Source organism: Hemicordylus capensis, chromosome 5, assembly GCF_027244095.1.
Source record: "Hemicordylus capensis ecotype Gifberg chromosome 5, rHemCap1.1.pri, whole genome shotgun sequence".
Classification (NCBI taxonomy): domain Eukaryota; kingdom Metazoa; phylum Chordata; class Lepidosauria; order Squamata; family Cordylidae; genus Hemicordylus; species Hemicordylus capensis.
This window is the reverse complement of record NC_069661.1, coordinates 180068189-180080369: the sequence shown is the minus strand read 5'-3', so window position 1 is coordinate 180080369 and position 12181 is coordinate 180068189. Positions and strand designations below refer to the sequence as shown.

The window sequence follows — 12181 nt, the reverse complement described above, 5'->3', positions numbered from 1 at the left end:
GATTGCAGTCTTGGTCAGTTTAAAGACCAACAGTCTGGCTTTAAGTGGTTGTTGATTGAGGTGTCAGAAGCTATGCACAAGTGGAGGATACTGACAGATAGGTGTTTTGATAATGTTCACTGAATGGCATCTGTGTTTCAAAAACCCCATCAATCACAATTGCATATTTTTAAAATGAAATTTCCTCACAAGAATTCTGTTACTGCATCTCAACTCCTTTGCATTTGTTCACTGACAACATTTCCAAATTACATAGATTTTGAACTATAATCCTATGCCTATTTCTTGAGAGTTAGTCACATTGAGTAGTTCACTAGACTTACATCCAAGTAAACATCCATAGGACTGCTCTGGAAGTAGCATAAAAATAATGTTTATGTGCCTTTTGTGACAGTAGTTTCTTATTTTAGTGTCCAGCTGGTTGTTACCTTGATTACCAGCAGAAGATCACATACTGTGTTGGAATCCATGACGGCTGGAATAACCATGCCTACAACCTTCGATCTCAAGCTTACCGAGATTGCCCAGTGGGCTCATCCCCACTGAATAATGAATGCAATGTGAGGGCTTGTCTACATGTTGCCACCTGGAAGGTTGGGAAATGGAGTAAGGTTAGTAAAGATGTGTAAAGTAACTTAGGCACTTCGGTTCATGGAAGAATACTGGTGTAGAATCCAGATGAAAGAGTTGTGGTGTGCAAGGACAAGACAGTGGAGTTGAATCAGGAATATTAGCTGGTTAATGAGATAGACATTATATACGAGAGGCAAGTGCAAACTGTTTTTCAGTGCTCTTGCTGCTGACTGTTAGCCCTGCCTCAACTCCAAGACTGGATTACAAGTAACTAAAGCACAATTCAAAAGCTGGCCTGGATCAAGGAATAGATAAACCAAAAACACAACTGTCATTTGCTTTGATGAACTCTTATTTGCGTTTATGATATTTTACATTATCTGTGGTTTTTGTTCAGTGCTCAGTGCCTTGTGGAGCTGGAACAAGAGAAAGAAGAGTGGAATGCATGACAGAAAATGGTTCGTCTAGTGACTTGTGTCTGTCACATTTAAAACCTGAATCTAGAAGGATGTGCCATGCAAATGACTGTAAGTAAATGACTATGAGAATTCTGTACACGTGTGAAATACTATGGTATATTAAAGTTTCACACAGGAAAATGATATGACTATATATTTATTTTTAGGTGAGACAATAACCAGCTGCAAAGAAATCCAGATTAGGAAAAAGATTAGAAAGGATGGTGAATACTTGCTTAACATTAAAGGAAGAATGATAAAGGTAATATTGTTAGTGTGCTTGTTTGGGGGTGGTGAAGGGTTGGTGTAGCCTAAAGCCTTCTCTAACTAAAATAAGTCTAAGCTGTTGTCATACTTATTTTGCAGATTTATTGTTCAGACATGCGGCTAGAAAATCCCAAAGAATATTTAACATTGGCTAAAGGGGAAGCAGACAACTTTTCGGAAGTGTATGGATATCGGTATGGTTGGTTTTAAATCAATAAAATGTATTTGCTTATTTGAATATAAGAGCCACCTGCTAGTTGCAGGAGTCTCTGCCTGATTTAAAAAATAAGTGCTTAGGGTTAGGGTTAGGACAATGGCTTATAGTGGGAGTGCACAATCCCCATGAAGCCACCTAATGGCGCAGCAGGAAAAAGACTTGACTAGCAAGCCAGAGGTTGCCAGTTTGTATCCCCGCTGGTATGTTACCCAGACTACGGGAAACATCTATATCGGGGAGCAGCAATATAGGAAGATGCTGAAAGATAGATAGATAGATAGATTGATAGATTGATTGACTTATTTATCAAATTTATACACCGCCCCAAACTTTCATCTCTGAGCGGTTAACAATAGCATAAAACAAGTTAAAAACATATACAAAAACTAAAAACAATTTAACAATTTTAAAATAAACTAGAAATTAAAACCTAAAAATTTAGGAAGCTGAGAAAGCTTGGGCGAAAATATGGGTTTTCAAGTGTTTTTTTTTTTGAAAAAGATGGCAATGGTAAACCCCTTCTGTATTCTACCAAAGACAACCACAGGGTTCTGTGGTCGCCAGGAGTCAAAGCCAACTCGATGGCACACTTTACTTGACAATCCCCATATGTTAAATGTAGTTAAGGAGAAGTCAGCGGTGGGATTCCACTCCAACCACACACTGAGAAGGAATTTTGGAGTGGAAGCATTTTCAGAGTAGGATTCCAACCCATTCTGAAAATACAACTGTAGTATTTAGCAGTATTTCTGCAAAATACCTGCCTGCTGCTGTCCACAGTGGATGCTCAGAGCATGCAAGGTGGCCTCATATGTTACCCTGGTTGCATCTAATACAGCCAGTGGAGAGTGTTTTCATTATCCCGGCTAATGGGTCCTGTGAGACATTCTCCTAGAGGAGTTATACATTGCATGCCCCAAACTGTGCCAAGGCCAACAGGTAACCTGGAGTGAATCCCGCTTCATTTATCCACTCTATCATTTTGATAGAGCTCTGCCAAAACTTTGTGGAGTGGATCCACTTAGTTTGGCTCATTTGTAAGCATTGCACCAACACTGGCCCTATGTATTATCCAGCCAGTTAAGCATTTCTAAATCCCATTTATTTTTAATTGAGGAGTTAAGAACATGCTTAAATCTCTCTCCTGGAAATCAATAGGACTTAGAGGTGTTTAACTTGACGGGATTGTGCTTCTTGTTTTTAGCTGCAAGTCAGGAATACAATATTCTGTGCCGCTTCAAATGATCTCATTATTTTCAACCTTTTGTTTTTACTACGAAATAGAATTGTGATGCAACTTATTTTCAAATATATTACTAAGGCATTTTTATTTGTAGGCTGCGAAATCCATATGAGTGCCCTTTTAATGGAAGTAGGCGGCAAGATTGTATATGCAGAAATGATTACCCTGCAGCGGGCTACACTATTTTTAGAAAAATAAGAATTGATCTCAGTTCTTTGGAAATAAAAAGTGAGTCTTTACTTTATAATATTATGAATTTTCTGAAATACTTGTTGCCATGATTGAATGATTGTTACAAAGGAATATTTCCTCTCCATTTGTGCTGGCTTGAAAGACACTGAGCCCTTTCTCACGATCAGTGAGAAGGGCTTGAGGGCGGGCGGAGGGGAAGGCTGCTTAAACTTACCTTCCCCACACACGACTGCTCCTCCGCTAGCCTCCGCTAGCCCAGGCAGCGTGGAGGGTTGGGGTCCAGGACGCATCATCCCGGCCCGCCAGAAATCCCATAATGCACCGTGTGAGAGCATGGTGCATTGTGGGGATCCCTCTAATGATGGGCAGGCGCCCGTCACTGCTACAGTGCTGGCTAAAAGCAGCCGGCACTGCACACGATTAAAAAAATTGAGCCAAGGGAGTGCTCACTCCCTTAACCCCATGGAAGAGGCTGGCTCCACTGGCGGGTTGCTGCCGGTCAGCTCCCACAGCTTCACACACGCAGCCAGGAGCAGGTTTGGCGGCCTTCGCCTGGTCTTGGCTGCGTATGTGAACAGCCGTAATTTGTTTTCTGTGCAATCCACTGATGGAAAAGAATGGGTTCTATCACATGTGTATCGTGTGAACAGAAGTTCTGCTTGTTTCCCCAAAACCTATTTCTGAGGGACGGGGGTCCTACAGAATAGAATGTCATGTGTCCCAGGGAGCTGCACTAGGAAGGGGGGAATTGGTGAAAGGGGAGGAAAGAACCTTTCATCTTTTCGGGAGCAGCACTATTTCTGCTTTCACAACAAGCATTTTGGATATAACACCATATATTTAAGGTAATGTGAACATGATGTTTTTGAAATGGAACGTGATGTGGCTTTCTCTACTGGGTGTTTCACATCACTACTTGTTGCCATTATGAAGAGTTGGGGATGTATGTGTGAAACACAACTGCTGGCAGCATGGTGTAGTGGTTAGAGTGCTGGACTAGGACCGGGGAGACTCGAGTACAAATCCCCATTCAGCCATGATACTTGCTGGGTGACTCTGGGCCAGTCACTTCTTTCTCAGCCTAACCTACTTCACAGGGTTGTTGTGAGGAGAAATTTAAGTATGTAGTATGCCACTCTGGGCTCCTTGGAGGAAGAGCGGAATATAACATGTAAAATCATCATCATCATAATCAGTGGACCTGTAAAAAAAGAAAGTAGTACATCACCTAAATGGAAGATTAGATTAGAAAATAAAATCTCCAGGCTTAGATCAGATGCTAGTAAATTGAAAGATATGAAAGACAAGAAGCTGAAAAATGAAAACACCAAACAGTATCTGATCCAAAAATACCACCTAGATTCAAGGAAAATTAGAGAAGTCCTGGAAATAATAAAGCAGTGAATAATAGCAGTGTCAAAACAGATTAATAGATACAAAGCCAGTATTACACAACACAGGCAGAATCTCCAATTCCAGTCGAATCAGAGATGTTTCTACCAAAGCATGGAAGGAGAAACTGCAAGAAACCTAGAAACACCAAATAAAGAAGAAACAGTGCAATTCTGGGGGAAATTATGGGACAATCCAATAGATTATAATAAAAAAGCAGGCTGGATGAAAGAGGTTGAAAAATGTAACCAACAAATGCAAGATCTAATAATAACACCAGAATTAATGTGAAAGAGCAAAGAAAATTAAAAATTGGACTGCTCCAGGCAATGATGAACTGCATGGCTTTTGGCTTTAAACACCTAACAAGCCTTCATAAACAACTATCAAAACAGTTCAATCACATTTTGCAAGGAGGTGATATTGAACAATGGCTAACAACTGGGAAAACTCATCTCATCATGAAAGACCCAGCAAAAGGTGCAGTTCCAAGTAACTATAGACCAATAACCTGCCTGCCAACCATGTTCAAATTATTAACTGGAATAATAGCAGATGAAGTGATGCAACACTTATTAACTAACAAACAGCTTCCAGTTGAACAGAAAGGAAATTGCCCGAACACCAGAGGCACAAAAGACCAGCTGCTGATTGACAAAATGATTTTAGAAAATTGGAAGAGAAGAAAAACCAACCTAAGTGTTGCATGGATTGACTACAAGAAAGCCTTCGATTCATTGCCTCACACATGGATAATAACATGTTTAGAAACAACTGGTGTCAGCAAAAACATTCAGATATTTATTTTAAAAGCGATGAGCATGTGGAGTACACAGTTAACAATCCATGGCGAGACACTTGGACAGGTAAGCATTAGAAGAGGCATTTTCCAAGGGGACTCACTATCCCCTCTGTTGTTTGTAATCGCCATGACCACACTTTCACAAATACTAAACAAAACAGGCCTCGGATACCAAACATCTAAAACATCAAGTAAAATCAACCATCTGCTGTACATGGATGATCTGAAGTTGTATGGAAAGTCCCAATCAGAAATCGAATCACTGCTAAACACTGTCCGTATATTCAGTAGCGATATAGCAATGGAGTTTGGACTAGACAAGTGTGCTGCATTAATAATGAACAGAGGAAAAATAAGAAAAACAGAAGGAATAGAACTGCCCAATGGAAGCAAGATCAAGAACCTGGAAGAGAAAGAACATTACAAATACTTGGGCATTCTCCAGGCTGATAACATTGCACACACTGAAGTTAAAAGAAAAATTGGAAGTGAATACATCAGGAGAGTTAGAAAAATCTTAAAGTCCAAACTCAATGGCAGGAACACCATACAAACCATAAACACCTGGGCTATACCTGTTATCAGATACACTGCAGGAATAATAGGCCGGATCCATGCAGAGCTAGAGACGCTAGATCGTAAGAGCAGGAAAATAATGACCATCAGTCATGCGCTCCACCCCCACAGTGATGTAGATAGGCTATACCTCCCTCGCAGCTCAGATGGAAGAGGAATGCTGCAAGTCCATCAAACGGTAGAGGAGGAGAAAGGAGGCCTTGAAAAATATATTAAGGACAGTGAAGAAGATGCACTTCAAATGGTCAATAACGAGAAACTATACAACACCAATGAAAGAAAGCAGGCCTACAAGAAAGAACAAGTCAAGAACTGAACAGAAAAATGGAAAAATAAGCCTCTGCATGGTCAATATTTGCACAATATAAGTGGAAAATCAGACATCACCAAGACCTGGCAATGGCTTAAGAATGGCAACTTGAAGAAAGAAACAGAGGGTTTAATACTGGCTGCACAAGAACAGGCACTAAGAACAAATGCAATAAGAGCAAAAGTAGAAAAGTCTACAACAAACAGCAAGTGCCGCCTTTGTAAAGAAGCAGATGAAACAGTGGACCACCTAATCAGCTGTTGTAAAAAGATCGCACAGACTGACTACAAACAAAGACATGACAAGGTAGCAGGGATGGTACACTGGAACATCTGCAAAAAATACAAGCTACCTATAGCCAAAAACTGGTGGGACCATAAAATTGAAAAAGTTGAACAGAATGAAGATGTCAAAATATTATGGGACTTCCGACTACAAACAGACAAACATCTGCCACACAATAGACCAGATATAACTGTAGTCGAGAAGAAAGAAAAACAAGTGAAAATAACTGACATAGCAATACCAGGGGATAGCAGAATAGAAAAAAAGAAACAGAAAAAAATCACCAAATACAAAGATCTACAAATTGAAATTGAAAGGCTGTGGCAGAAAAAGACCAAAATAATCCCAGTGGTAATTGGCGCCCTGGGTGTAGTTCCAAAAGACCTTGAAGAGCACCTCAACACCATAGGGGCCATAGAAATCACCATCAGCCAATTACAAAAAACAACTTTACTGGGAACAGCCTATATTCTGCGACGATATCTATAACAACAGCAATAACATTGATAATAAAATTCAGCCATTCCAGGTCCTTGGGAAGGACTCTATGTCTGGATAAAACAAACCACTCAATAACACCTGTCTGAGTGTGTGTAAATAAATAAATAAATAAATATAATAATACTGTCAGACTGTTGCACAGCAGGACGATGCAAAAAACATCTGTGGTGTTGTACAAGAACACTTTTGTGCTAATAGTTAAAAGTTGTGCAATTACACTTCCCCAATCCTACTTACATTATTTTCTATGTAAGTAGTATAATGGTAGTGTCATTGCGCTACTGAGAGTTTCCTGTGTTACACTGCTGAGCATGTTGGCCACTGTTCTCCTCTTGCTGAAGTGCACCCAGCATAAAAGTAATGTGCACACAGGTCACTATCCTATGGCTGTACTTTGTCTATGTGGTGTCATGTTAAGGAATTTAAATGTGGTATGAATCCCCACTGGTACTATATTGCGCAGCAGCGATATAGGAAGATGCTGAAAGGCATCATCTCATACGGCACAGGAGGAGGCAAGGGTAAACCCCTCCTGTATTCTACCAAAAGATAATCACAGGGCTCTGTGGGTTCCAGGAGTTGAAATCGACTTGATGGCACACTTTACCTTTACCAATGAGTACAGTAAACATTATTATTTGAATTATACCTTCAGACATTGGGTGGAACCGGACATTACAAAAGATACAAAGCTGCCACTACTCCATGTCTTCACCTCTTCCTTGTAATGTCTGCTTAAAACACAGCCCAAGATGTGACATCATTGCACTGTACATTGCCTCACTCCTGCTGCTGCCAGCCATTGATATAAGGTGTGCAACACTCAGCATGGTGATGTCACATCATGAGGCTCTTCTCACGATCAGTGAGAAGAGCCATGAGGGGGTTTGAGAGGAGAGCGGGTTAAGCCCACTCTCCCCACAGATGAGTAGTCAGTCTGCTCTGGGGGGCCACAGTGGCCGCCCACACAACTGCCGGCTCTGTCACGGAGCCGGTGGGGGCTGGGGAGTTCGGGGGCCACAGGGCCCCCGGACGCTCCAGTATGCCCTGTGCGAGTGTGCAGGGCATGCTGGAGAGACCCCCGAGCCGGGAGGCTGCTTTTCAGCCTCCCGGTCGGGGGTCTCCTCATGAGTTGCTGTGGTGCGGAGCTGCACAGCGGCAATGCACAATTTAAAAAACCGGGTTTGCAGAGTGCTCGCTCCGCAAACCCGGTTTAAGGGGAGGGATAGTTTGGCGAGTTAACCGCCTGGAGGTTCTCGCTGTCCACCGAAATCGGACTAAGCTACCCTAGCCCGATTTCAGTGGACCATGTGAATAGCTTCCATGTGTAGTGTCAAACTAGATAAAAAATGGGGGAGGAAATGAGGTTGTAGTTTCAACTCTCTCATCATATAGGCCCTGAGCCACACATAGCTCGCAATAACAAGATTTGACTGTTGTTTTGTAGCTACCGACTTCCGTTTTGCCCACACCATTCTTGGGAACCCTGTGCCTTTTGCCACAGCTGGAGACTGTTATAGTGCTGCTAGATGCCCACAGGTAAATAGTGGGGGACAGGGGAGGCCTTGTATTTTCTTCTCAAATGTACTTTCAGTACCATATTCCACATATACATCATTACGGCTTCTTTCACAACAGTCACTATTTGTTTCCAGCATTCAGTGACTCCTCAACATACCCAATGACTGTGGAACACGATAATTTGCTTTGCTTTAGAAGTTGTTTGTTTTACTCATGCACAGTGTTTATTTGCCTGTAAGCAGGCGGCATTAGCATCATCATGGTAGTGCCTTGCAGAAATCAACCCACAAGTCCCTTGAGCAGTACTTTTCTTATTTACTTCTCACCTTTCCCCCCTGAAATGCCTGCTTGCTGTTCTTTCATTGTTCATTTATTTTTGTGCTTCAGGGCACTTTGTGCCTAGTGTTTACAATGCAACACTGCCCTCTTGTGCAACACTTCCCTTAAGCAATTATTTTGGAGGCTAGAGACAATCTTTTTTTCAGACTGCTGAAAGCGGTGTGATGGAGGGATGTTACCTCATCCCAGTATTGCTTTCATTCCATGACTGCCTCTGTAAAACAAGGGGTGCTCTTTTTTTACAAGTTTTATAGAGTTTTAAAAGTCTGAAAAGTTTAAAAGTTTGGTGCTGTTGGACTAAATATGACAGTAAGGCAAAAGAAACATGTATCCAGTCCTCATACAGCAATATTTCTTAATACATCTGGCTAAATATCTGTCTCCAGCCTTAATATGAAATACCTTGTCATGTATTTCTCCAAGAGTTCAGTGTGATAATATTATGGGTATTTTTAGGCATGCTCTAAAATTGATACATATGCTTTGTTTTCCTGTACTTGACAGGGGCAGTTTGGCATTAATTTGGCAGGCACTGGACTGAGGCTATCCACTACTGCAAAATGGATTGCTCAAGGAAATTATGTTACTGTTCAGATACATAAATCTCAAGTAAGCAGTTTTGCAGAAATGGCTGTTCTGGGGGATTTGAGGAGCTCAAATTGAGTAGATTGCTGGTTCATAAATTTTTGAATGGGTGCTAAGTATTGGGAGACATTGGGAGGCTATGGAAACTGGGAGACCAGTTTCAGACACACTTGGGGCGGGGGGGCATGCCCAGTGTGGTTTTTAATCATTTTTTTCTATAAAACGGCAATATTACAAGCTGCACAGGGACAATTATTTGAAAAATGCAGGACTAAACAGTTGCCTGGTTCTTGGATTTCATATTAGCTCATATTAATTTGCTCCAAAACACTCAGAGTGCTGTTGTGATAGGGTGGATTGCATTTGGATTGGTTTGCATACCTTTTTATAGTTATAGTTTGCGATGAAATTATTTGTCCACTATTTTCTGTCTCATTTTTTCAGGATAATACTAAAATATATGGAAGATGTGGAGGATTCTGTGGTAAATGTATTCCTAATATAAACACTAGTGTCCAATTTGAAATACAATGAGAAAAGAAATCAAAGAAGAAAAATCCTTAAGGATCACATTGTAGGTGCTGTTTATTTTGACAATCTATTGAACTCTGTAATGTTCATTTTCTCAGAATTCCTCCTCACTGTCAGTGCTGATATACGGGATCTAAACCATTGTTCTTAAGTTTGCTGATAGGGAAACAATAGCATAGGCTGCAGTTATTAGCTTTCTGGTTTCTATCCAGTCATTAATTCAACAAATTCAATCAACTCACTGAATTTTTACTGAATTGAATTGCCTCTGGCTAGCTTGACTCTACAGGTGGACCAGGTAACCACACAGGGCACCACAATTCAAGGGCTGCCAGCTGTGCTGGAAGCAACACACCAGTCTGAACTCTTGAGCTGCTTCTGGCATGATCAGCTCCCCATGCAAACCTCTGTGAGGCTGCCGCAGAATCTGGGGCACACTCTAAGGTCACTTCACATTTAAAAAAATCAAATGTTCACCTAGATATTTCACACGTACATGTAAATCTGTATAGTGAAGGTGACTGACATGTTTACAACACAAGTAGCATAGATAAATTTTTCTGAGAATCAGCAAGCTTCCCTGTCATATGTTAGGTATCAAATTCTGGCTGCTACTGTGGAAAGCCCTTCCATTTGCCCAAGAGCATCCTGGAGAAACCCTGAACTGGTTCTTGTAAAACTGTTTTTTAAAACAAATAAGTTTGGATCCTTATACTGTATGAAACAGAGTCCATGACTGCTAGCTTGGTTTGATCAATTCCAAGAGAAAGCAAGAAAGGGAAAAGGATGTTGACATATCAGTATACAATTTCAGTAACGGTCAACTTAAAAACAAACAACCCAACCAGGAATTACATTTGGTTCCCCAAATCCACATCAGACTGGTGCATAATCAATATACTTTTTGCTGATACAGTTTTTAAAATTGTGCTCCTGTATATTGTTTTTTTTTTTAATCCTGTTTGTTGGTGCTCAAATGGAAGCAGCATCTCAGCTCAGCTTCGATAATCTCCTAGTACATGCTTAATATCAGCTAACTTCTGTTGTGTTTCTAAATAAATCAATCAACATAGGTTTGGCACCTAATGTTAGGGATCCTACCTCTCATCTAAACGTGTATTTTTTTTTAACCCACTGAATTGTGTTTGTTAGAAAATATATTCAATTGTATATCTACAATTATGTACTAAACCATTGCCCAAACACTCAAAGCATGGATATTGTCAACTGGATTCTAGCAGAAATCATGTCATGCTTCTGTTGCATTCTTGAAGAATAGTATAAGTAGTGATGCAGGAAATGAAAACAAACCCATTGGCCTCAATGAGATCTAGTTTAAGTCTGCCTAGAAGGTTTCCCTCTTGATTTCATTAGAGAGAGCCAATCTATGATTATGCATGCCTTTATGCATGCAACAGGGCTCCCTTCATGGAATTATGGGAATTCTACCATGAGTGGAAGCTACATTTCCGTACCAAAACATGAACAGAATTCTGGTTGAAATATATATCTCATTTTTAAGAGGATCAGTTGTAATTTGCATTGTAATGATTAATATTGTTGCCACACAAAGAAGACTTCTCTTATTTAAGAAGAATTATACTTGTTGGATTTGTGAGTTAGGATTAACCCAAACTCAGAAGAATGGAAATATTCCACAGAAGTTTCTAAAATGATTTCAAAATATGTTCTCAGGTATTTAGAATGTATAACAGATATAGTTCTTTCATTGCAATATCTACTGTTCAAACCAAATACCAGCTGAGAGTAAAATCCTAATTCTATTCAAGTAAATGGCAAACCTCCCATTCGCATTTAATAGCTCTGCCTTTCATCCTAAGTTATTAAACCAAAAATCAGTGAACTACCAGTAAAGTATTGGTAGAAAAAATGGCAGCTATATATTAATGTTACCACAAAGGTATTTAAATAAAGGCTAGTCATGTCACATGATTTTGAGCAGTTGCCTTTTAGCTAACACTTATAGATAACTATTTTGTGACCTCTGTATCAGAAAAGTATTTTTGCACTATGTGCCTTATAGTCATTGTAAACATGAGAACAGTAACATGATTTTCTTAGAAATGTTTATGTTTACGATACAAATGTTATAAATTATAAAATCTTATGGAATAAATATGACATATGATGGTTGCCCAAATGTGCTTTTCTGCCTGTTTGTGTCAGCAAATATTTAGTAACATAACAGCTCAGGGTAATTTGAGTCTCCCAGCATGGTCATCTGAACAATTTGATTAAGTCATTCTCACAATTGGGCTGGCGGGGCAGTTGGCAGGCAGGGCAGTGGGCAGGCAGGGAGGAGGCTTGGTGAACTTCCCCCCAGAAGACCTTCCCCTCAGAAGACAGAGTTTTGTTGGGAGCGTGAAAC

The 12181-nt window shown here is 40.3% G+C and overlaps 1 protein-coding gene across 4 annotated transcripts in view; it reads left to right on the top strand.

Annotated features, from left to right (window-relative positions):
• The window catches only part of ADAMTS20 (ADAM metallopeptidase with thrombospondin type 1 motif 20), a 127141-nt gene extending 115194 nt beyond the window's left edge, over positions 1 to 11947 (top strand). For 3 of the 4 annotated variants that reach the window (XM_053258083.1, XM_053258082.1, XM_053258084.1), the window contains 8 exons: positions 411 to 611; positions 971 to 1100; positions 1199 to 1293; positions 1398 to 1492; positions 2853 to 2986; positions 8264 to 8355; positions 9181 to 9285; positions 9706 to 11947. In XM_053258083.1, the coding sequence (XP_053114058.1) occupies positions 411 to 611; positions 971 to 1100; positions 1199 to 1293; positions 1398 to 1492; positions 2853 to 2986; positions 8264 to 8355; positions 9181 to 9285; positions 9706 to 9795 (942 nt within the window). In that variant the 3' untranslated portion in view covers positions 9796 to 11947. The remainder of the gene's footprint in view (positions 1 to 410; positions 612 to 970; positions 1101 to 1198; positions 1294 to 1397; positions 1493 to 2852; positions 2987 to 8263; positions 8356 to 9180; positions 9286 to 9705) is intronic. The other variant, XR_008309106.1, reaches the window with a different exon arrangement.
• Positions 11948 to 12181: the final 234 nt, after the last annotated feature.